General features: G+C 52.0%; 2 protein-coding genes across 5 annotated transcripts in view; both read left to right on the top strand.

The window, feature by feature from the left end:
- Positions 1-4,018: 4,018 nt before the first annotated feature.
- On the top strand, positions 4,019-13,548 carry SRF (serum response factor). 2 transcript variants are annotated; one of them, XM_036869236.1, is made up of 7 exons: positions 4,021-4,916; positions 6,540-6,806; positions 8,284-8,545; positions 9,097-9,216; positions 10,270-10,461; positions 10,856-10,932; positions 11,159-13,548. In XM_036869236.1, the coding sequence occupies exons 1-7, from the start codon at positions 4,398-4,400 to the stop codon at positions 11,252-11,254; spliced, it is 1,533 nt and encodes a 510-aa protein (XP_036725131.1). In that variant the 5' UTR covers positions 4,021-4,397; the 3' UTR covers positions 11,255-13,548. The 2 variants fall into 2 exon arrangements, with proteins under 2 accessions (XP_036725132.1, XP_036725131.1); XM_036869237.1 differs by lacking the exon at positions 9,097-9,216 and having other exon boundaries at positions 4,019-4,916.
- Positions 13,549-14,213: 665 nt separating this feature from the next.
- Positions 14,214-24,009, top strand: part of CUL9 (cullin 9) — a 39,161-nt gene continuing 29,365 nt past the window's right edge. Inside the window, exons 1-9 of one of the 3 annotated variants that reach the window (XM_036868946.1) lie at positions 14,214-14,295; positions 16,088-16,691; positions 17,237-17,391; positions 17,714-18,226; positions 18,755-18,890; positions 19,040-19,233; positions 19,505-19,904; positions 20,322-20,514; positions 23,638-23,845. In XM_036868946.1, the coding sequence (XP_036724841.1) occupies positions 16,097-16,691; positions 17,237-17,391; positions 17,714-18,226; positions 18,755-18,890; positions 19,040-19,233; positions 19,505-19,904; positions 20,322-20,514; positions 23,638-23,845 (2,394 nt within the window). In that variant the 5' untranslated portion in view covers positions 14,214-14,295; positions 16,088-16,096. Of the gene's footprint in view, positions 14,296-16,087; positions 16,692-17,236; positions 17,392-17,713; positions 18,227-18,754; positions 18,891-19,039; positions 19,234-19,504; positions 19,905-20,321; positions 20,515-23,637; positions 23,846-24,009 lie in introns of those variants that run through there. The other 2 variants (XM_036868947.1, XM_036868948.1) reach the window with 2 other exon arrangements.

Genomic DNA, 24,009 nt, shown 5'->3' with positions numbered 1-24,009 from the left:
AATAAAGGCCATATATGACAAACCCACAGCAAACATCATTCTCAAAGGTGAAAAACTGAAAGCATTTCCCCTAAGATCAGGAACAAGACAAGAATGTCCACTCTCACCACTATTATTCAACATAGTTTTGGAAGTCCTAGCCATGGCAGAGAAGAAAAAGAAATAAAAGGAATCCAAAAAATGAACTTATTTGCAAAGCAGAAATAGAGACACAGATGTAGAGAACAAACTCATGGATACTAAGGGTGGAAGAGGGGGGTGGGATGAATTTGGAGATTGGGATTGACATATATACACTACTATGTATAAAAAGATAACTAATGAGAACCTACTGTATAGCACAGGGAACTCTACTCAATGCTCTCTGGTAACCTAAATGGGAAAGAACTCTTAAAAAAGAAGGGATATATTTTTACGTATAACTGATTCACATTACTGTACAGCAGAAACTAACACGACATCGTAAAGCACCTATACACCAGTAAAAATTTAAAAAATAAACAAAACACATTCCTCTCGTCTGATGGAAAGCACGATGAGTGTTTGCAGCGTGGCTTTTCCTGACATTTCCTGGGCACACTGACTCATGACCTTTCCATCCCCTCTAATGCTGCCATCACCATTGAGACCTCTTTTCTTCTATGTGAAGTTAAGAATCCCTGTGTAGAATTCTGCTCAATCTTATGTGGCAGCCTGGATGGGAGGGGAGTCTGGGGGAGAATGGATATGTGTATATGTATGGCTGGGTCGCTTTGCTGTGCACCTGAAACCATCACAACGTTATTAATTGGTTATTTCCCAATGAAGACAGTTTTAGAGTGTTACTAATTTTTTTTTTTTTTGATGATAGCAATTTTTTTAAAAGCAATCTTGGCCTTCCCTGGTGGCGCGGTAGTTAAGAATCCGCCTGCCAATGCAGGGGACACGGGTTCGAGCCCTGGTCCGGGAAGATCCCACATGCCGCTGAGCAACTAAGCCCGTGCACCACAGCTACTGAGCCTGCACTCTAGAGCCCGAGAGCCACAACTACTGAAGCCCGTGTGCCACAACTACTGAAGCCCACACGCCTAGAGCCCGTGCTCCACCACAAGAGAAGCCACCGCAATGAGAAGCCTGCGCACCGCAACAAAGTAGCCCCTGCTCGCTGCAACTAGAGAAAGCCTGCACGCAGCAACAAAGACCCAACACAGACAAAAAATAAATTTATTAATTTTTAAAAAAAGTAATAAATTTTTATTCCGATTTTATTTGAGTGATAAAAATCAGGAGAAAGAAAGTTCAGGGTGGGAATGGTGTAGAATGAGGGGATCTGGCTGAAATTCTGATGCCCTTCTGGAGGTCCTTCATGGTCTGGATGGACAGGGGGCTACTGCGATTGAGGCCTTATCGGAGAAGCACCAAACTCACATTCCAGGGAGGCCAGGCAGGGGACTTATCTGAGTTCAGTGGGCTGTGCAGAGTCTATAGTGAACCTGGGAGCAGATGCCTCTTCTCTGGCCACCGTTCAACTCTGCTCCAGAATATTGTGCTCCTGCAGGCACGTAAGCCCGGGGTTGCTAAAAATTCCAATTTTTTGAGAGAGGCCAGATAATCAGATTTCTATGTAAAATCTCCTGATTTTAAAATATTCTATGGTCCAAAGAAGACACACCTATGAGCCAGTTTTTGATTGTAACTTTATCCACATCAGCAGTTTTGTTTCCTGAACCTGCAGTAATGTGGTGTGGGTGGAGTGGTGCCCCCCTTCCCCCGCCGGTGATAAAGGGCTGTGAAGGAGCTGTGGCACTAAGCTGCTGTGCAATTGCCCTGGGGTTCGGTGAAATGGGAGAGATGGCAGCCTCTGGGAAGGGAAGCTGAGTACTGTTGTCATCCTGGACCCCCTTCCCTGTGGACGTGGCAGACGGCTGTGTTCTCTGCTGAGTGGGGTGCCACCGCTTAGGGCTGCCCACCCTGCGTGTCTGAAGTAGGTTTTTCAAATGTAAAAGTCTTTAGAAGCCAGGCAAGAATGAACCCCAACGGCTGTGATTTTAAGACTGTGCGGCTTAGACAAATCCCAAGCAAACATTTGTGGCCCCTGAAGCCCGTCTGGAACCTATTTATCTATTTGACCTGTTCTTCCTCTTGAGCTAACACATTCCATATGTTTAACTACCTGTTGTGCAGAGTAAATTAGGAAAAGAGAAAAAAAAAAAAGAAAAACTCTTTAAAAAACTATTGGGAAAGGGGGGGAGAGGAGGGCTCTTAATTCCTGTATTTAGGGGTTGGATGAACAAGCCATGTTTTTAGTATGTATGTGTGTATGTATGTATATATACACACATGATATCTCACAAATCACTTGAACATACTTTATTTCAGTATTTTCAGTCTTTGGATTGCGATTCACAGTAAGAAATGCAGTTGACGTTGTCATCCAGTACACACACATTGAATCATATGAAACTGACAGTATCCTACCCTCTTGACCTATAAAATGGCAATTTCATATGGTTCAAACTAAAAATAATACAAAGAAAAGTTTTATGCAACAATATTTACTCTTGTCTCTTTTTTTTGTGAGACCCATTACTTTATTAATTTAAATGCTGGTTGCAGTATACTAAATTGATTTCACTATCACTACCACTTTATTCACAACTGACTGCTTTATTTAATCTTCATAACAATTTTTAAGGCAGGAATCATCATCCTATGCCATCCCCTTAAACACAAGAGGCTGTTTATCCTAGGGACAAGGTGATTACCTCCCTAACCACTTACTTAGACCACCACTGCACTTTAATCTATATCTCATCTAATCTTTTTAAGGACCTCATACCAACAATGAGTAATGTGGAGTTTGGAGAGGTCAAAAACTTGTTTCCAGGCACAGGGCTAGGAAGAGGCAGCTTCCAGATTTTAATAATTTCTGTAATAGTAAAGCTCAAGCTATTTTCACTGCCTTGGAGCTAAGAACCAGACCCAGACCCTGAACCTGGGTTTTGCAGCACTCCACTCTTTTTTTTTTTCCTCCTATGGGCTTTTCTTGGCTTTCAAGAGAAGGGCGTGTGTGTGTGTGTGTGTGTGTGTGTGTGTGTGTGTGTGTGTGTGAGAGAGAGAGAGAGAGAGTATGTGTGTGACGCATGCACTTGCTTGCTTGCTTAAACTTTCTGTCTGGCTACACTTTTTCCCAGGCCTTTGCACTGGTTGAGGGGTGGGCTTTATCCCCACGACCACCCCCACCCCCAGCCCAGGCCGCAGCTGGAAGTCTTTACAGATCATCATCTCTCCTCCCTGCCCCCATTGGGGACCGGGAGGCCGACTGTCTCCCCCGGTCTTTTCCAGATGTACGTCTGCCAAAGATCCCCGCCCCCCACCCCAAAACCAGCATAGAGAATGATGAATGAGGACCGGGGAGCCGGCCTGGTGGGAAAGTGTCGTCGCCTTGAAAAGAGAGGGAAAGGGAAAGGAAGTGGTGGGGGGGAGGGGAAGCGGTGGAGCCGAGAGGCCGCAGGGCGAAGAGTGTAGACAGCGGGGACACAAGCCCCCTTCGCTCCGCCAGTAACGTTGACTCCCTCGGGAAGGCGTGGGGAAATGCTCTAATCCCTGCAGTCCCTGGGAATTTGGGCTGCATATCATTTACTGCAATCCGCACAATCCACTCAGGGACCATCCCAGTGTTAGCTTCCAGCCCTTCCAGCACCGGGTTCCCAGTACCGCTCCCTCTCCTCCGCAAGACTGTGCTCCAGTGCTCTTCCAGGCTTCCTCTACCGCAGGTTCCTCCCAATTCTCTCTACCATTCTCTGGTCAGGGGGGCGGAGTCGTACCTCCTCTCCTGTTCCTTTAAGAGGCGTCGGCTCCTCCCCTTTTGGAGTTGCCGTCTGACGCGCGATGACAGCAGCGAGTTCGGTATGTCTATGCAAATAAGCGCCCCCTGTGGGCCAATGGGGAGCGGAGGTGCTGGAACCGCGGACCAATGGGGCGGGGGTGCAGGGGCTCACCATATAAGGAGCGGCCTCGCCATAAAAGGAAACATTGTATCTCTTTATATGGGGGGAAGGGTCGGGGGATCCCTTGCCACCAGCGCGTGGTCCCGGCCCCCTCCACCCGCCGTCTCGGCCGCGGCCAGCAGCCCCTGCCCCCCGGGGGACACTGACGGCCGCCGGGCGCGCCGCCCTAGCGTACGGACAGGGGGCGCTCCGCGCGGCCTGGGGCAACCCGGGCCACAGGGGCAGGAAAGTGAGGGCCCAGGTCGGCCCGGGCGTGCAGGGGCCCCGGGTTCGCAGCGGCAGCGGCGGCAGCGATAGCGGCACTAAACAGCAGCAGGAGCGCCGGGTTGAGCCGGGAAGCCGATGGCGGCGGCGGCGGCGGCTCCGATTCCTCGCTGACTGCCCGTCCGCCCTCCTACTTTGAGCGCCATGTTACCGAGCCAAGCTGGGGCCGCGGCGGCGCTGGGCCGGGGCTCGGCCCTGGGGGGCAGCCTGAACCGGACCCCGACGGGGCGGCCAGGCGGTGGAGGCGGCGGCGGGACTCGCGGGGCTAACGGGGGCCGGGTCCCCGGGAACGGCGCGGGGCTCGGCCCGGGCCGCCTTGAGCGGGAGGCTGCAGCAGCAGCGACAACCACCCCGGCGCCCACCGCGGGGGCCCTCTACAGCGGCAGCGAGGGTGACTCGGAGTCTGGAGAGGAGGAGGAGCTGGGCGCGGAGCGGCGCGGCCTGAAGCGGAGCCTGAGCGAGATGGAGCTCGGCGTGGTGGTCGGTGGGCCCGAGGCGGCGGCGGCGGCCACCGGGGGCTACGGGCCGGTGAGCGGCGCAGTGAGCGGGGCCAAGCCGGGTAAGAAGACTCGGGGCCGTGTGAAGATCAAGATGGAGTTCATCGACAACAAGCTGCGGCGCTACACGACCTTCAGCAAGAGGAAGACGGGCATCATGAAGAAGGTACCGGGCCGGGAGGCTGGCCGGCCACGGGAGACCGGGAGGGTGGGGACGCGCAAGGGGAGCCCGGGAAGGAGGCAGAGCCGAGGCGGAGGTGAGAGGCGGCAAGTCCGCAGGAGGTGTGTGGGAGGGGATGGCTGTTGCCCCAGGAGGGTGAAAGGGGAGGGGCCGCCAGGGAAATGTGGGGAGAGGGGAGATGCCGGGAATGTCCGGAAAAGAGAGGAAAGGCGCCGAGGTGGGAGTGACGGGCGCCAGAGAGGACCGGGGCCCTCGTAGAGCGGAGGAGTGAGGAGTGGTAATGGGAGGCTGCGGGGCTGCCCGGGAGGTGGTTAACGAGACCCGGGGGTCAGTAGGTCCAGTGCGCTCTGGTGTTGGGGGGGAAGGCGCCGGAAAAGCAGGGAGAAGAGAAGGTATGGGGGTGAGGAGGTTGGAGCTGCATAACAACAATGAGCGAACATGTGTGGGAGGAAGGTGGGCATCACTAGAGTAGTGCTGGCTGGAAGGATGGGCAGGGCTGATGACCGAATGGGGCTCAAGAGCCCCAGGTAAGGGAGCAGGGCAGGAGAACTGATGCTGCCCTGAGCATCAGAAACCAAGTCCTGAGATGGCCATGTGTCTTCCGTGCATCCACTGGAAGCCAGCACACTCCCTGCAGGACAGGCTTCAGAATCATTTGCCCCTGGAACAAGTGGGATTTCCAGCCCTAGGGAAAAATCTGTGCACGGAGTTTGGGGAGGTTTGCAGAGGTACCTAGAAATGCCTCCTCTTCTAGCTGATTATCCAGTGAAAAGGATGAGGAAAGGAGTTGTCTTGGGGTATAGAAGATATGGGAAGGGATGAAAGCAGAGGAACTGGGAAACAAGAAGCTAGAACTCTGGGAACATTGGCCGGTGTTTATATTTATCCCATATAGAAACCAAGGCTGCTTCCAGTGGGTGGTGGAACTTTGTTGGGAGTGAGGATGCTACCTATGGGGCCATCCTTGAAGGTCTGTGAAGGTCCCCTTCCTGGGTTTATGGCAGGGTAGTAGCCGCTAATCTAGCTGCCATCTCCCCTCACTCCAGACACTGTTGAATCAAGACAAGGAAAGAGAAAAGGGGGAGCAGAGTATTATAGAGCAGGACAAAATGGCAACAGGTTAGTGCCTGTGCAGTTTCTGGGAAGAAACATGGGACATTTTAGAGCTTAGGTGGCCCCTTATCCCTAATATCTATGTGACTTCCAGTGTAGTAGCGACTTCATCCTGGTCCCTGTGACGGTGAGGAGGTAGTGGGAGCCATCTCTTCGTGAGGCTCTGGGCACCAAGCTGTAGTGAGGAGCAGCTACCTGGGCCCTTCCGTGTCTGCTGAGGTGTTATATGTTCTGTCACCGGGAGCTGTGGCTATTTGCTTGGGGTATCTGCAGGTCAGTGAGGCTGTTCCTCAAAAGAGAAGCATGGGGTTTTTCTACTCTTCAGCTCACCTTCAGATATCCTTCAGATAAGACCCCTATAGAGTCACTGGAGAGGAAGGTAATTATGGGAGTGGGGGCTTGAGATCACTGTGTACTTCCCTCTCTTTCCCACTGCCCAAGGAAGGTAGAGATTAAAAGTTTTGCTGACCTACCCATCTCCCCCCCTACCCCCAGGCCTATGAGCTGTCCACGCTGACAGGGACACAGGTGCTGTTGCTGGTGGCCAGTGAGACAGGCCATGTGTATACCTTTGCCACCCGCAAACTGCAGCCCATGATCACCAGTGAGACTGGCAAGGCACTGATTCAGACCTGCCTCAACTCGCCAGACTCTCCACCCCGCTCAGACCCCACCACAGACCAGAGAATGAGTGCCACGGGCTTTGAAGAAACAGATCTCACCTACCAGGTGTCGGAGTCCGACAGCAGTGGGGAGACCAAGGTGTGTTTGGGTCCCCTGTCTGAGGGGAAGGAAGGGGAGGGACTTGACCGGCAGAGAGGGGAAGGGGTCTCTCACCCTCGCCCAGGACAGGTGGATAGGTGCCTACTGATGTGGAGTGGAGCCGGGTTAGTGCCCCGCATCTTAGGGTACAGGTGTCCATCCTCTCTATCCTGACAGGAGGCCGGCCCCCTAGATAAGCGGGCGGCCTCCGTGCCCATATAAGGCCGGCTCCGGCTCCACGCCGGCCTCCCGCCTGCAGCCCGCCTGCCTGGCAGGGCCCTTGCATTCCTCCCGCCAGCTGTCTCCCTGCTGGGGGCGGGGGCGTCGCTTAGCCCTGCCCTCCTGGCCGGCTGGGTGGCCGGGGAGTAGGAAGGGAGTGCTCATGGGTTCCAGGGTCCTGGGAAGCCAGCACTGTCAGCAGGCAGGCTGGCTGACTAGGCGGGAGACTACCTTACTAGCCAGCCGCCTGCCTCTTCAGGATGTCCGGGTCTGCACACGTTAGGGAGTGTATTCGCCCGGCTGCTAGGGATGCCGGCCGTGGTTACGCCTCCCCCTTCCTTTTCCCGGTAAGGAGAAGGGGTGGAGCTTCCTCCCTTGCTGCTCTGGGGAGCGCCACCTTCCGGGTGGCCCTTCACTAACTGGCCAATCGGAGGAAGCGGCACTGTTTGCCTTAGCAACGCCTCCGCCAATCAGGGGCTTCGAGCTCCACTGCTTAGCAAACATCCCGCGCTGACCCACCTCCAGTATCGGAGCCCCCTCAGTTCTCTGGGCTTGGTTCTCAGCTCCTGGCTTCCTCCTTCCTCTTCGAAGAACAAAGCCTCCCTGAGGGGAGAGTCAGTGCTCTAGGCTCCCCACTCTTTTAGCAGTAGGGCTAATTTATTCCCATGAAATTTTGCCGAATGAATAAATTCTTTTGGTGCTTCATTGCCAAACCCCCAAGATCGCTCTCAAACCCTAAATTCCCTGAAAAAACTGTCGGTCCCTATCTCAGAAGCCTGGCAATTCAGAGCTGGAAGGACCCTTTTAAGGATGACATAGTAGCCCAGCCCCCTCATGTTTACAGAAGAAGAAAACTGAGGCTCAGAAAGAAGAGGTTTTCCAAGGGTCACACAGATTATCATTGCCAGAGCTGGGAACAGACCTCAGGTGACATTATCATTGTCATCATTATAACAGCAGCAAATACTTACTGCTTTTTTTATGAGCCAGGCACTATTCTAAGTGTTTTACATATGTTAACCTGTTTAATCTTCACAACACCTATGGGGTAGGTATTATCCTTCTTTTACAGACAGAAGACTAAAGAAAAAAGCTCAGCAGCTCAATAACTTGTCTAAGAGTCAGGCTGCAGGTAAATGGCGGACTTGGGATTTGAACGCAAGCACACTGGTTCCATTCTGGGCTGTCAATCCACACAGTTTCTTGAAGGGGCAGGGTCTGGTAGAGGCTCACCACTCCATCTTTACTCTGGGTGTAGGATACACTGAAACCGGCCTTTACTGTCACCAACCTGCCGGGTACCACCTCCACCATCCAGACAGCACCCAGCACCTCTACCACCATGCAAGTCAGCAGCGGCCCCTCCTTTCCCATCACCAACTACCTGGCACCAGTGTCTGCTAGCGTCAGCCCCAGCGCTGTCAGCAGTGCCAACGGGACTGTGCTGAAGAGTACAGGCAGCGGCCCTGTTTCCTCCGGGGGCCTCATGCAGCTGCCTACCAGCTTCACCCTGATGCCTGGTGAGTCACAAGGGGCAAACTGAGCATGCTAAGAGTGGGTTTAGGGCTGGCACAAGGAGAATGACTTTCCTCACTCAGAAAGAGGGTGAACAGGGGCCAGAGCCTGAGAGAAGCCTCTATGTCCCATTGGTAGGCACTGGGTCCCTCCCCACTGGGACTTGAACTATCCTTGTCAGTAAGTTTCAACCATATGCTCTGGCCTTGTCTAGCAAGCCCAGCCCTGTGCCTCCATTGCCACAAGGACAGCAGACATTCTACCACTTCCCTACCTTGACTGGAAGGCAGATCATGTCCTTGATGCCTGCTCCTGTGTCAACCGAAGAGGGTAGAGTCAGGGCCTAGGGCAGGAGGAGGAGGGAAGGGCAAGAGCAGAGCGTGGAAGCCCCTGGAGACAAGATTCTGGTCATGAAGGGCCTCTTTGGCTCCCAGGAAAGATAGTGATGGGAGTCGGGGATAGAATGCCAGACCTTGGGCCTGGGGGTGTTTGAGGGTGCTTGGTGCAGGTGGTGGCTGGGTAGGACAGAGCACGAGTAAGTCTCTGTGTCTCATAGGTGGGGCAGTGGCCCAGCAGGTCCCAGTGCAGGCCATTCAGGTGCACCAGGCCCCACAGCAAGCGTCTCCCTCTCGCGACAGCAGCACAGACCTCACGCAGACCTCCTCCAGCGGGACAGGTATAGCTCGAAGCTCTGTCACCTCCCTGCTCTGCCTCCTTCATGAGGCCTAGCAGCAGGTGCCCAGCAGTATCCATCCCGTAACTAAGGTCAGAGAATTTCTTAATGTGGAGACTGAGGCTTTTGGGTTAACCCTTACCCTAATCCTTATGAGAAAGTCAGGTGAGGATGGTTGGGTTTTGACTCCTGCCCTGCAGTAGGGCTGTGGATTTCAGGAAGAAATTAGGGACCATTGAAGCTACACTCTTTACTTAGGTGAGAAGCCTGAGGCCCAGAAAGGAGAAGTTACTTGCCCAAAGACACACGTTTGCTCAATTACCAGGAAGGACTTATATAGAGTAGTTGTCTCCTCGTGGGAGGGTGTCCTAGCTTTTGAGTAACCATAATTCCCCTCTGTGTCTCTAGTCATTTCAGAAATGACGAGACACTTTCAAAATAAAAGTACTTTTAAGTACTTTAAGTTATTTGCAACTTTGTTACACGAAATTTGGTCTGTGGAAGGAGGACCAGTATCACAGCATCACCTGGGAGCTTGATAGAAATGCAGACTCTTAAGCCTCACCCCAAACCTACTGAATCAGAATCCACATTTTTAACAAGTTCCCCCGGTGACTGTATGCACATTAACATTGGAGAAGTGCTTATTTAAAAGCTGAATCTGTTAGCCACATGTTGAGGAAGAGAGAAGAGGAGTGAGAACAAGTAAAAAACGGGATGAGGGAGCTCTCTAAAAGAAGAGTATCTGAGTTTGCTTGGGTTGGGTCAGTCATTGTAATCTTTGTTTTTCCCAGGGCCTTGGGGTCTTGGAACAGAGCAGATAGATAATGGAATAGAACGATGTGATAGGATACACTTAAAGGTTGGTGTGGTTGTGTTCAAGAAAAAATAAGGATATTCTTAGTTGATGACAGGGTACCAAGGAATAAGTTTTATCTAGCTTTTGACCTGGGAAATGGCAAGAGGGCTCTGGAGGCCTGTAGTTCCTGGGGGTGGGATGGGGGATGTCAATATGGACCAGTGCCGACCTCCCTGACGTGTGTCTGTGTTTGCCAGTGACGTTGCCCGCCACCATCATGACGTCATCTGTGCCCACAACTGTGGGAGGCCACATGATGTACCCCAGCCCCCATGCGGTGATGTATGCACCCACCTCGGGCCTGGCTGATGGCAGCCTCACCGTGCTCAATGCCTTCTCCCAGGCACCATCCACCATGCAGGTGTCCCACAGCCAGGTCCAGGAGCAAGGTGAGTTTGGGGGGGGGGGCAGGGCTGCCGAAAGGAGGGCCATTTCCTCCCTTACACACACACACACACACACACACACACACATTCAAATGCCTCCAACTCAGATGCACACACTCACATACCTAAACCAGGTGCTCACACATATACCTACACATTTACACACACATACAGATGCTTGCACACACACTCCAGCATCCAGGCTGTCCAGTTGGACACTCATGCACACTTGAACACCCACACCCACATACGTACTTAGACACATTTGGACACTTACCTTTGGGCACTTACATCTGAGACTCACCCAGTCACTTGTGCATTTATCACCACACCTCCAAGATCTGGAAGTTTCTCTTGAGCTAGTGATTTGAGTTTCTCCTGTGGTTTTTGAATGCAGGTGGCGTCCCCCAGGTGTTCCTGACAGCGCCATCTGGGACAGTGCAGATCCCTGTTTCTGCAGTTCAGCTTCACCAGGTAGGTGGGGGCACCTTTCACCCCAGTCAGCCAGCCCCTTCTTTATCTTGACCTCAGGGATTCCATTACTGGGTGGTCCAAGCCAAGATCCTTAGCCGAGAGGCCTATCCATTTTCCTGGTCAGGCCTGTGTGGTGGGCAGGCAGGCAGGTGAGCAGGGGGCAGCCTGAGCTGGCTGGTCAGTTCCAGCCCCCTACCTCCTGCTTACCCATCCCCTTTCCCTCCAGATGGCTGTGATAGGGCAGCAGGCCGGGAGCAGCAGCAACCTCACCGAATTACAGGTGGTGAACCTGGATGCCGCCCACAGCACCAAGAGTGACTGATCCGCCCTGCCGCCCTGGACAGATGGCCCAAGGGACGGCACCACTTATTTATTGTTGCCTTTTCACGTTTTCTTTACACACATGTTGACGGGCCGCAGGAGGGAGGCGGGGAGGAGCAGTGGGCAGCCACGGGACTGAGCCCTCTCACTCCAGCCAAAGAAATGGGCCAGCCTGCCCTCCACCCCACCCTCCCTCACCCTCCCCTCCTTCTAGCTCCACCTCCCATCTCTGTTGATGGTGGGGCTGTCCTGCCTCCTCAGACTCCCCTTGCCAGCTTGGCTCCGTGTTTGCCATGAGTATTAGCTTACCCAATGGGACCGTGCTCCCCCTCCCACACACAGGTCTCTGTGGGACGAGGCACTGTGTCCCCCTGAGGAAGCAGTCGGGGTCCTCTCCCCAGCCTCCTTGCTGACTCCACGTCAGCTCTGCGTCTGCCACAGGCTGGGTCAAAAGAGCCCTAACCCTGCCCCTCAGGGAGCCAGCTGGGGAGATGGGGCTTCTTCCCTCAAGACTTGCCCGTGCCCGTGGCCTCTGCAGCTCCTGAGTAGTGGGGCCTGTGCACAGAGCAGATTCCTGGGGTGACCTGCCCTGCCCTGTCGCTCCCCTCGGAACTCCGGGGGCTACTGGGTTGGAGGGAACCACCGGTGTTCCCTCTCCCCCTGTCTTCCCCCCCTCCTCCCAGCTGCTTTACTTAAAGTTGATTCTGAACTTTTTATTTGAGGAGACGAAGTGAAAACAAATCTATAAATATATATTTTTAAAATATTTAACTTTTTTTTATGGCGTTTTTCTCGTCCCCCTCCCTGCCCAAGCTCCCCTTCCCTGGGGAGCCCTGGGGCTCCCTGGAGCTGGCTGGGCTTCTGGGGACAGAGCCGCCCCATGAGCTTGGGGCCCGCCAGTGTGTGGGGGAGATTCTGGGATTGCCCGGTCCTGGGTTGTTTCCAGGAGAAAACCGGGGGAGGGGCCCTCAGGCCATGCCCCAACGGGGTGGGGAGGGTGACCCACAGCTCTGGGCCTCTTTTTGTCCTTCAGGGCTGTTGCTAGGGAGAGGGAAAAGGGAGACCAAATGTGGGGACGGGGGTGGGAGGGTGTCAGAGGCAACCGACTTCATTTGTGCCACACGCATGGGCATTGCAGCCTTGTGCGCCCCCAGGCCTGCAGCTGCCTGGGGCCCAAGTTGCAGTGAGCAGGGTGGGGTCTGGGAGGGGGCGGAAGGCAGGAATGGGGGGGGCAGAAGAAATGGGAGCAGCTCTTGGGCTGAGTGTGGGGATAGGGGAGCCAGAAATGGCAGCTCTCCCAGGGAGTGAGCAGCTACTGTAACTTTTTAAAATTAAGACAAAAAGCCTTGAAGAAAATGACTTTATTTTTCTAAGTGTAACCTCAGTATTTATGTAATTTGTACAGGGGCCGTGCCCCACCCCTTCTACCCGCTTTGGGGTAGACCTTGAGGGTGGGCCAACATAGGGGGAGGGTCTTTTACCCTGTGTCAGAGCCTACCTTTACCACCTGTATCCAGAGAGGGAGCTTTTTCAGAACAGGGCAGCGGTGGAGTGGAGTTTTATTAACCCCTTAGGACTGCCTTCAGTAGGAACAAGCCTGCTTCTGTGATTAGGTGAAGGGGTGGGGGAAATTTTTACGCACAGCCTAGTTATCAAGGGGATGATTTGCCGACATGTTTGAGAACCTCCGAACCTCTAACCCCCGTTGCTGTCTTGCCCCAGTTTGGGGTGCCAAGATGGAAGTCATCTTTCTGGCTTTCTCCTGGAGATAGCTGGGGGCTTATGGGTGGCTTACAAGATTGGGGCATGGCAAATCAGGGGCTAGAGAGTGGGGGAGCTTGGGACTCAGGTCTGTAACTGCCCAGCCCCTTTTCTCTGCTCTTGTTTTCACTCCACCATCACTCACTCACTCCCCCCTCTCACCCAGGGGAGGAGACCTTGATGAATTCCTCCCCTCCTTCCCACAAAAGACAGACCCAGTGAGTGAATCAGGCAAAGTGCTTATAATGTGTGTTGTGTGAGCGTGGCCTTGGGAGAACATGTGTGCGTCAGGGACGAGATGGCATTTATATGTGCAGCGACCCTTGGTGTTTCCCTTCCTTGATGGCTCTGGGGTGTGTGTGTGTGCCTGAGTGAATGTGTGTGTGTGAATGTGGGGTGTGTATGTTAGTGGTTTCTACTTCCCTGGGATGCTGACCCAGGAATAGTGGACATGGTCACAGTCCTATGTACAGAGCTTTCTTTTGTATTAAGAAAAAATACTCTTTCAATAAATGTATCATTTTTGTGCACAGACTGTGGGGTCTTTGCCTTTGTTTTCCCATACTGGAAGGAGGGAGGTGTGAACGTGAATCAAACCCCAAAAGTTGCTGCTCTGAGAAGCAAGCCTGGCTGTTTGATGAAATGCTAAGGAGTGCTTTGGGCTGTTGAAATTCTAGGATTATACCTGAGGAACATTTCCGGGGGGGCTCGGGCCTTTATCTTTGGCCCCAGCTGTGCTAGGTGCTTAGGTCAACACAGAGAGGAGCAATTTTAATTAATAGGAAAAGTGACGCAACCAATCCAAAGCATCGGGTTTGGGAAACTCAGGGCCACGTGACCTAGTGCAAAATAAGAGGAAAGCCCTAGGATGGGAGTGTGAGTTTCGGTGGGGGATGAGGAAGGCAGACCTAGTGAAGAGGAGGGAGGGCTTCAAAGTTGATATTGGATGGAAAGGGCTGCCTACGGCTGCTGAGAAAGGAGCAACGTGACCACGACCCTGGGCTCCGCGGGCAGCGCCCCACTCACCCTTCCCGGGGCAGCTCGCCCCCAGCGCAGCAGTCCTCGGGTACTACGCATGCTCCGCTTACGCGCGGCGCTGCTGCCGCGCTCGGCTGTGGGCCGCGGTGGGACCCGTAGCCGCCTGGCCGTGCGTGCACTCGCGACGTGACCCGGAAGGGAGCTGCTGAGGAGGCGGGGCCAGGACGGCGGGGCCAGGACGGCGGGACCAGGACGGCGGGACCAGCGCTGTGTCCCAGCGAGGGCCGAGCCGGGCGGTGGGAGGTGAGAGGAGGGTTCTGCGCCGATCCGGTCCCTGCCTCGTTCCCTCCCCGGTCCCTGCCTCGTTCCCTCCCCGGTCCCTGCCTCGTTCCCTTCCCGGTTCCTGCCTCGTTCCCTCCCCGGTCCCTTGCCCACTCTCCGTGGGGCTGACGACAGGAGCCAGGTCTTGCTGAGATTCTCGGACCAGTCAGCCTCCTCCGACCGCGCCTCTCCATCCTCACCCCGCCCCCCAAGCCCGTTCCTGTGGCGATGCGGGCCTCCTCCACGGCCCCTGCTGGCCTGCAAGCTCGGGCCTGATCTTGCCACCTACGCCTACCTGCTGTCTCATCCCCGCATCCAGACCTCGCCTCCACACCTCAGTTTATTGCTCCTGTTCTAGGCCCTCCCTCTCCCCCCATTTAGGCCTTTCCGATGGTGTTACTTCACCCTGCTCATCAGTTGTCCATCGCACATCTCTGGTTACCTCCCTGTCCTGCCCCCCATGCTAACTGGACCCCTACCCCCATCGAGGTCCACCTCCCATGTTTCCGCTCCTCTTCACGCGTTTCTTCTATTCTCATCTTCTATCCCTGTACCCCAACATGATCCCTGCCCTGATCACCAGTTCTTCATCTTGGTGTATCGTCCGTTCTTATCCTCATCATTCCCTGTTGCCCCCACACTGCTTCATAGTGTTCCTTGATCACTAGCATAGTCATCACTCCACACGTGTTTATAATCTTTTCTGACTTAATAGCGTTCCGTTTATCTGGGGACTGATCCTACCTTCTCTAAGAATAATAATATTAGATTCTGTTTACTAAGCGCTCACTGTATGTTAGAGGCTGTTATAAATGCTTTATATATGTGACCTTACTTTTTACAACAACTTCGTGAGTTGGGTATGAATATTATTACCATCTTGCAGAGTAGGAAACTGAGGCTTAGAAGTTAAGTAACTTGTCCAAAAGCATGCACACAGTAAGTGAAAGAGCCAGAATTCAGAGTCCCATTTATCTGACTCTGAATCTGTACTATTGATATATTGCCTCTCTAGAATCTCTACTGTCTCCTGACCTCATTCCCTAGCCTTCAACTCCATGATTACTACCTCTGTCTATAACTACCTGACTTACAGCCTCACCGTACCTACTGCATAAGTGCAGGGTGGGACCTGGTGTTTTTCTCGCATGATTTTACTTGGCCCCCTAGTCCCCTCCTCCTTTCACAATATTCTCATACCCTTTTCCCATCCAGCCATCTGCACGTGGGGGCCTCCTTTCGTCTCTGTTCTCTGTATCTGCCGTGGCCCAACCTTTTATATCCACAGTCCAGTTTTACCCTGTCATTTATACTCCTTGTCCTACCACTTCCCCATCCTGCCTTTCCTGGCTTGTTCTGGCCCCACCATCTCACAGGCTGCTGTCCTACCTGCTCACCCATGTCGTCCTTCTAAGTCCTGATCTGTACCCCTCAGCCACCCTACTGTTCTGCCCAAATTGTCCTGATTAACTGTCAACTCTTTTTGTTACCTTGCGTTTTATTCTTCTCATCCTCTTTTGTAATTTCTTCTATTTCTTAAATCTTTTCATTTCCTTCTATTGCCGTTTTTCACTCCATTCTCCTTCTCTTATAAATCCCAAAGTATGTTCAAGTTATTCATTCCATCCTATTCTTGGCCTTTTCTCTTTGGCTTCTAAATTCCATGCAACCTACCAATCACCACCCACCCTGTCTACGCCTCAAGATTCCACCCCCTTTATGTAGCCTTTTCCCTTTCCAACACAGCCTCTGTCTTTCTCCTTGTGTGTCCCAGGAAGTCAGGATGGTGGGGGAGCGGCGCCCTGGGGAACTCATGGTGCCCTTGGGGCCCCGGCTGCAAGCATATCCTGAAGAACTTCTCCGACAGCGGCCTGGGCATGATGGGCGTCCTGAATACCTGATCCGATGGAGTGTCCTGAAGTGTGGGGAAGTGGGCAGAGTGGGTGTGGAAGAGGGCAAGGCAGAGCACATCCTCATGTGGCTGTCAGCCCCCGAGGTCTACGCCAACTGCCCCATGTTGTTAGGTGAGCGGGCATTATCTAAGGGACCTCAGCATGAAACAGCTGGGGGTTCCGGAAGCTTTCCCCGAGATCCAGGAGGCCTGGATGATGTGGCAATGGGAGAGATGGAGGCTGATGTGCGGGCGCTGGTGCGCAGGGCTGCCAGGCAGCTGGCAGAAGGTGCGACCTCGAGCCTCACGGCCGCTGTGCTCCACACCATCCACGTGCTCAGCGCCTACGCCAGCATCGGGCCGCTCACTGGTGTCTTCAGAGAGACAGGCGCCCTAGACCTGCTCATGCACATGTTGTGCAACCCTGAGCCTCAGATCCGTCGGAGTGCGGGCAAGATGCTGCAGGCCCTGGCAGCCCATGATGCTGGTAAGAGACAGCCAGGGGAAGAAGGTAAACACTGGGGAGAATGAGGCTACAGGATTAAGAACAGGAAGAGGAGGGATTTCCCATCTCTGTAAGAATACCTAGTATTTGGTGGACATCAGTTTCATTGCAAAGGGAAAAATATAAAATAAGCTATCACAGGTGCATAAACAGGATAAAGTGATAGCACCTGGTTTATCTGTCCATTCTCAGTGCAGTGGCAGAGAAGGGAATAAGTTTATATTTTTAAACTGGTTTGAGATTTGTTAGTTGGTTATGAAATCAGTTTGGTGGGTTATAACCATTTTTTAAAATGTAAAATATCAGCACATGGCACTTAGTAATGTAAGTTTTGTAACCTGAAATACGTTTCAGTTCCATATGTGTACACTTGTATTAGGTTACCATGTAAAATGTATGTGTTCCTGTGAGTCTCAGTCACAGAGAAGTTTGAAAGCCTCTGGGGGTAGGGGATAGAGAGTCTGGGGGAAGGCAGCGGGTAAGTAGTGGGGATTGAGGAGAAGATACAGATTGGGTGTGGATTACAGGGAGTCGGGCTCATGTCCTTCTGTCACTGAGCCAGCAAGATGGCATCGAGCAGCACATGGATTTTGACAGCCGCTATACTTTGCTGGAGCTGTTTGCAGAGACCACGTCTTCTGAGGAGCACTGCATGGCCTTTGAGGGCATTCATCTGCCTCAGGTACCCTGGCAGCTGTGGGGGAAATGCTGTGTACAAGGCCTAGGGCATCATTTCTGAAAATGTGGTTCAGGACTGCGTCAGCCTGGGGAGCTTATTAAAATGAAGGTTCGTGCTACCCTCCCCACTCAGAATCTCTGAGATGAGAATCAGGAATCTCTGTTTTAGGGCACTCCTTGTGTGTTTCTTCTATAAATCACAGTTTGAGAACTACAGGTATGGGGATGAGGCCTTTATCTTTTTCTGGAGAGAGTGTTATTGAGGGGAAAGGAGAGGGGCTAAAGCTGGGAGAAGAGGAGCCTACCCCATGGACTGTGTCTTCCAGATCCCAGGAAAGCTGCTCTTCTCCCTGGTGAAACGCTACCTATGTGTCACTTCCCTGCTGGATCAGCTGAATAACAGTCCAGAGCCAGGGGCTGGAGACCGAGGCTCCCAATCCTCAAGGGAGGATTTTGGCCGGGAGAAAAGCCGGGGGCAGCGGGAGCTGGAGTTCAGTATGGCTGTGGGCAACCTCATCTCAGAGCTCGTGCGGAGCATGGGCTGGGCCCGGAACCTCAGTGAACAGGCCGCATCGCCACCCCGGCCAACCCGGTCCATCTTTCAGCCTGGCATTTCAGGCCCCAGCCTTTTACTCCCCACCAATGTTGCCGCCCCCAGGAGGCAAGGGCGGGCCTTCCGCCAGCGCGCTGAATTCTCTAGCCGTAGTGGCTACGGTGAGTACGTGCAGCAGACCCTGCAGCCGGGCATGCGAGTGCGGATGCTGGACGATTACGAGGAGATCAGTGCCGGGGACGAGGGCGAGTTCCGGCAGAGCAACAATGGCGTGCCCCCTGTGCAGGTGAGCAAGAGTGCGGTGGCGGGCCACCATTGGGGGGTCTGTCTTGGGTGAGGCATAGGTGGTGCATCCACATAGGGGGCTTCTGCAGGCCACCCAAGGAGAAAACCCCAAGAAAATTGGAATGGTTTAGAGGGGGTCAGTGATGGATAGGGGGGCTGTTTGTAGGGCTGAGAAAATCTGGCAGGAGTGGGTGGGCTGTGAGGTCAAGGAAACAGTTTTTCCTTCCCACCCAGGAAGCAGAACTGATATGTTCAGACACCCTGACCCCCACCAGTGGAGCTGGCTAGGAGGGAGTGTGGGCGCGGAGGCCATCCGGATTAGGAAGAGATGAGAGGCCGGGCCTACCTTGGTAGGGGAAGGGAGGCTTTTGCTGTATGGAGGTTTCCCAAGCCTAGCCACGTGTGCCCCTGAGGACTGTGTGCCCCAGGTCTGGGTCCAGCCGTGTCCTCTCCAGCCTGCACAGCTCAGGGTTCACAGGGCTGAGCCCTCTGTCTTCTTCTTCTCTCTTTCTTCCTCCCTCCATACTAGGTCTTTTGGCAGTCGACGGGCCGTACCTATTGGGTGCACTGGCACATGCTGGAGATCCTGGGCCCCGAGGAAACTGCTGAGGATATGGCTTCAGCAGCTGTGGAGAAGGGGTCGGGGGCCACTGTGTTGGGCACAGGTGAGCCATGGAGGGGACATGGACGTCGTGTCTCTGAACAGAGGAGGAGTGGCTGGAATGAAGCCCTTCCTGACCAGGAACTGCCCCAGAGATTCAGAAATTCAATCTGTTTCTGGCGGAGCTGAGGCCCCTCATGCCTGTCTCCTCAGCACTTCCCTCCTGGGACTGGAAGCCGGTGGATGGGCTCTACTCTTTGCCGTACCTCCAGCCCGAGCCTCAGAAGAACGAGGAACTGGGATACCTGACCCAGGCTGAGTGGTGGGAGCTCCTCTTCTTCATCAAGAAGTTGGATGTATGTGAGCAGCAGCCAATTTTCCAGAATCTTCGGGAGAACCTGGATGAGGTATTACAGGCCTGCGATACCTGGGGGGTTTGGAATGGCGTTGGAGGCGGGATCCTCTAAGGTAGTTCGCCATATGGAACTGCCTAGGGGAAGGCTGAAGCAAGAGGTTAGAGAGCCCGAGGGGTCCTGCTGGGGGAGGAGGCAAATGCCGGGAGGATCTAGTATGTAGCAGGTGTGCAAGGCACGGTGGGAGGTGGCCGCCTTTCTGTTCCTGTCCCCAGGGCCTTTGTGTCTGCTCCTTCCTAAAAAATACATACCGTTCTGTTGCCAGACCCTGGGTGAGAAGGCCCTAGGTGAAATCTCCGTGCCCGTAGCGATGGCTGAGGGTCTACTGCAGGTTCTCAGTAATCGGTTTGAGGGCAGCGCCCTCAGCGACCTGCTCAACTCCCAGATCTACACCAAGTACGGGCTGCCACCCAAGGCACTGAGCAGCTCGTCTTCTTCGCGAAGTCACTCCAGTTCCCCAGATCTGGAAGAGGAGTCCAAGTCAGAGGCCAACTTCTCAGAGGAAGAGGCTGAGTCCCCCAAAGCAAAGCCCCTTAAGTTAGAGGCAGAGCCTGCCAGGGGAAAAACTGAGCCCCCCATGGCACAGAGTGATTCGCAGCTGTTTAACCAGCTTCTGGTAACTGAGGGGATGGCTCTGCCCGCCGAGATGAAGGAGGCAGCCAGTGGTGAGTCAGGTGCTGGGAGGGGAGGGCAAAGAGGTTGGAGCAAGGCCCGGGTGGTCCCCAGAGAATTGGGTAGTCAGGGCAGAGGGCAAGCCGTGGAGGGAGGTCACTTTTGTATGGGAAAATGGTTTGGAAGCGTGCATCCATTTTCCTTCCTTCGACCTTGATTATCTGTAATTGATCACTGCTCCCTTTCTTCAGTATCCCTGGAAAAGGAGGGTCTGTATTCCAGAGTATTATCATCTTCATTGCTTGACTATTAAATCCCTCACACAGAATTGGGAAAGTTCTAGGTGCAAGCTACAATAGTGAACAGTGTGTTAAAATGTCAGTAGGATAACTGGACTTGACCTTTTAAGACTTCCAGCGTGAAGTTGCCACAGTTTTTTTAAGGCACTGCCTTTCCCTCACCGCTTTCAGAAATGACTAGAGCCTTGCAGGGTCCTGGGCCACGCAGTTCCCTGGATCAGCATGTGGCAGCGGTCGTGGCCACTGTGCAGATATCCAGCTTGGACACAAATCTGCAGCTTTCGGGACTCTATGCCCTCTCTCAGGCCGTGGAGGAAGTCACTGAACGGGACCACCCTCTGGTCAGTCCCGACAGATCCCTAAGGTTAGAACCATGGAGAGGTGGAGGGGGTTATGGTGTAAGCTGTCAGTGGGGGAGGATGGTGGGGGAGGGAAGGAGCTATGAGATCAAGAGTTAGAAAGGCTGGGAGGAAAGAAGGGTCAGCCTGAGGGGTAGCTGAGCAGGAGGGTGGAATATTAACGATGGTTAATATTCTTGGAGCATTTGTTCTGTGCCAGGCCTTGTGCTTAAAATTTTATAAGCATTCTCTCATTAAATCCTCCTATCTCCAGAGGAGAACTTGATGCTGTTCTTATCCATTGTGTGGGTCAGGAACTGAGGCTTAGAGAATTTAAGTAACTTGCCCAGTTTGACAGATAACAGAGCCAGGATTCAAATCTAGGTCCTTTTGGCTTTTGAGCTTGAGTTTTCTTTTCTTTTTTCTCCCCTCTTTTTCCTCCCCCCCTACTTTCTATCTATTAAAAAATTTTTAAATACTTCTTAGTTATACAAATAATACACAACTGCATTCTTATTTTAAAAGATCTGAAGAGTATGAAAGAACAGAGAATGAAAAGCCAAGGTCCGTTTTTACCACTGTTGTCATGTCCCAGCACATATCCTTCAGACCTTATAGAGATTGACATTTGTTAGTGTGTTTTCTGAGTTTGTGTTTTCATATATGTGATCACACTCTGCCTGTTTCTGCAGCTCTCCCCCTGCACGCAGTATGTCTACACTCAGTATGTCAGTCCGCATGGCGCTGCCTCATTCTTCAATACTGCCTCGGACCCTGCAGTATGATTATATCCAAGTTCAAATATAGCGTTCTTTTTTAAAATTTTATTTTACTGAAGTATAGTTGATTTACAATGTTGTGTTAATTTCTGCTGTACAGCAAAATGATTCAGTTATGCATATATATATATTCTTTTTCATATTCTTTTCTATTATGGTTTATTACATGATATTGAATATAGTTTCCTGTGCTATACAGTAGGACCTTGTTGTTTATCCATTCTATATATAATAGTTTGCCTCTGTTAATCCCAAACTCCCAATCCTTCCCTCCCCCATTCTCCTCCTCCACTTGGCAACCACAAGTCTGTTCTCTCAAATAGTGTTCTAATCGATCTGTTTTTCCTCACATCTGCCAGCACTGGATATTAATCATTTTTAAAATCTATCAGGTTGGGGAAATTTGAAGTGATTGGTATCTCCTTGTTTTAATTTCTTAGTTCTAGAGAAGTTAGGCATATTTGCATGCATTGTATTTCTTCTGCTATAAATATTCTTACCCTTTGCCCACTTCCTTATTGGGTCTTAGTCTTTTTTTTTTAAATGTATTTTTCTTAATTAGTTAATTTATTTTTGGCTGCGTTATGTCTTCGTTGCTGCTTGTGGGCTTTCTCTAGTTGCGGTGCGCGAGCTTCTCATTGCCGTGGCTTCTCTTGGTGCAGAGCACGGGCTCTAGGCGCACAGGCCTCAGTAGTTGTGGCGCGCAGGCTCAGTAGTTGTGGTGCACGGGCTTAGTTGCTCCATGGTATTTGGGACCTTCCCGGACCAGGGATCGAACCTGTGTCCCCTGCATTGGCAGGCGGATTCTTAAACACTGCGCCACCAGGGAAGTCCCTGGTCTTAGCCTTTTTTTAAATTTACAGACATTCTGGATATTAATCCATTACTTCTGTTTCAAATATTTTGCTTGTCTTTTTCTTTCAAAATCATATTAACTTAATTTTCTGAATATAAAATAATACATGCTCACTGTAAGAAAAATAGAAAGTTGTGAGGATAACAATCATCTGAAAACCCTTTATGCAGAGGTAGTCACTGTTAACATTTTAGTATACATCCTTACTTATATTTATTTATTCATATTCATATGCATTCATATGTATGTTAACTTGTTTATAGTAAATCACGGCTACAGAGAGGGATATATATTTAAAGCACGTTCGATTCACGTTGTAGTCATCATAAAGCTCATGAGAGAAGACAGAAAGCGTCTCTACATGGGGAGGGGCTGTTAGCACTCTGACCGCTGGTCCCCATCGGCACCTGGTCGAGTTAGGGCTCTATGGACCCCAGGACCTCTGGACCTCGAGACCCCAGTACAATGACAACAGAAAAGACAGAGATAAACACAGAACTTTCTCAGTGCTTTTATTTGCCTTATTTCCCAGAATTTCTCTTTTTGTCCTCCTTTCCTTCCTATTTCCCAGGCCACCCCCTCAATATGCATCTCTGTCACTGTGGAGAAAAATGTCAGTCCCAGCTTTTTTCCTCTTGTGATGCTCACTGTGATCTAGGAACTCTGGAGACACTTCTTCCTTCCCTTCAGATCAGCATTTTCACTGGACCCTTTCCCTAACTTATGTGGCTGGGCTCTTAATTTTGTGGATAGTATCTTTCATTATGCTGAAGTTTCAGATTTTCATGTTGCTATATTTTCAACTTTTTAAAAATGGCTTCTGGGTTTTAAGAGGGTCTATTCCATTCTGGGATTGTAAAAATATTTCCTTATACTTTCTAAAAATATTTATGATTTTACTTTCACGTTTATTTTAAAATCTGTTCGCGGGTTATTTTTACAAATGGAGTGAAGCAGAGCTCCAGCCTTCGTTTTTTCGGATAGATAGCCACATGTCTCTGCCTCACGTTTTGTATGGTCCTTCCTGTCCTCACTGTCTGAGATGCTACCCTTATCTCTCTTCTCATCTATTCGTCTGTTTGGCTACCCTGTATTGTTTCCAGAGTTTTAATTATTGTAAGTTTATATTTTGATAAGTAGTAAGCAAGTCTACACTTATTTCTTTCCAAACATTTCTTGACAATTCTTGCATATTTTCTCTTCCTGTACCTAAAGCTGCCTGTCATTTTTTTTTTTTAAACCTTTTGGGCATTTTGATTAGCATTATACTAAATTTATAGATTTATTTGAAAAGATGAACCAGAGTTCATAACCTTTTTGCAGTACTCCCTACTTGATGAGGTGAAGAGCCTGAGACAGACTGCAGAGGAGAGGGCAGCAGGACTGGGACTGAGGCAGGGAGAGTAGGATGGAGGCGGGTGGGGGGTGATGGACTGGATCTTGGTGGACAGGGTTGGGCGGGCAGCCAGACATGACTCTTGGGATGGGGAACCCCAATGTCTCTTCTGTCTCAGAGAGAAGCTAGTGAAGACGCTGGTGGAGCTGCTGACCAACCAGGTGGGAGAGAAGATGGTGGTGGTGCTGGCCCTGCGCCTCCTCTACCTGCTCATGACCAAGCACGAGTGGCGCCCACTCTTCGCCAGGGAGGGTGGCATCTACGCTGTGCTGGTTTGCATGCAAGAATATAAGACTTCTGTCTTGGTGCAGCAGGCAGGGCTGGCGGTGAGTTTACCGGGCCTGGAGGTAGAGAGTGATGGGCAGGGTGGGCAGGTTAGGGGCATGGCTGATCTCAAGGAGGTTCTCTGGTGATTCGGACAAGGGGGAGACGTTGGGATGGAAAGATGCAGATGGATGGAAGAGATCCAGCTGGACAGTCTTGGTGATTG

The sequence above is a fragment of the Balaenoptera musculus genome, chromosome 11 (genome assembly GCF_009873245.2).
Source record: "Balaenoptera musculus isolate JJ_BM4_2016_0621 chromosome 11, mBalMus1.pri.v3, whole genome shotgun sequence".
Taxonomy (NCBI): domain Eukaryota; kingdom Metazoa; phylum Chordata; class Mammalia; order Artiodactyla; family Balaenopteridae; genus Balaenoptera; species Balaenoptera musculus.
This window is presented reverse-complemented; position numbering and strand designations above follow the sequence as displayed.

Coding starts and splice junctions, on each gene's coding strand:
- SRF (XM_036869236.1), top strand. CDS start 4,398: ATGTTACCGAGCCAAGCTGGGGCCGCGGCGGCGCTGGGCCGGGGCTCG. Junction 6,807..8,283: donor ACAGCAGTGGGGAGACCAAG/GTGTGTTTGGGT, acceptor CTCTGGGTGTAG/GATACACTGAAACCGGCCTT. Junction 10,933..11,158: donor CTGCAGTTCAGCTTCACCAG/GTAGGTGGGGGC, acceptor CTTTCCCTCCAG/ATGGCTGTGATAGGGCAGCA.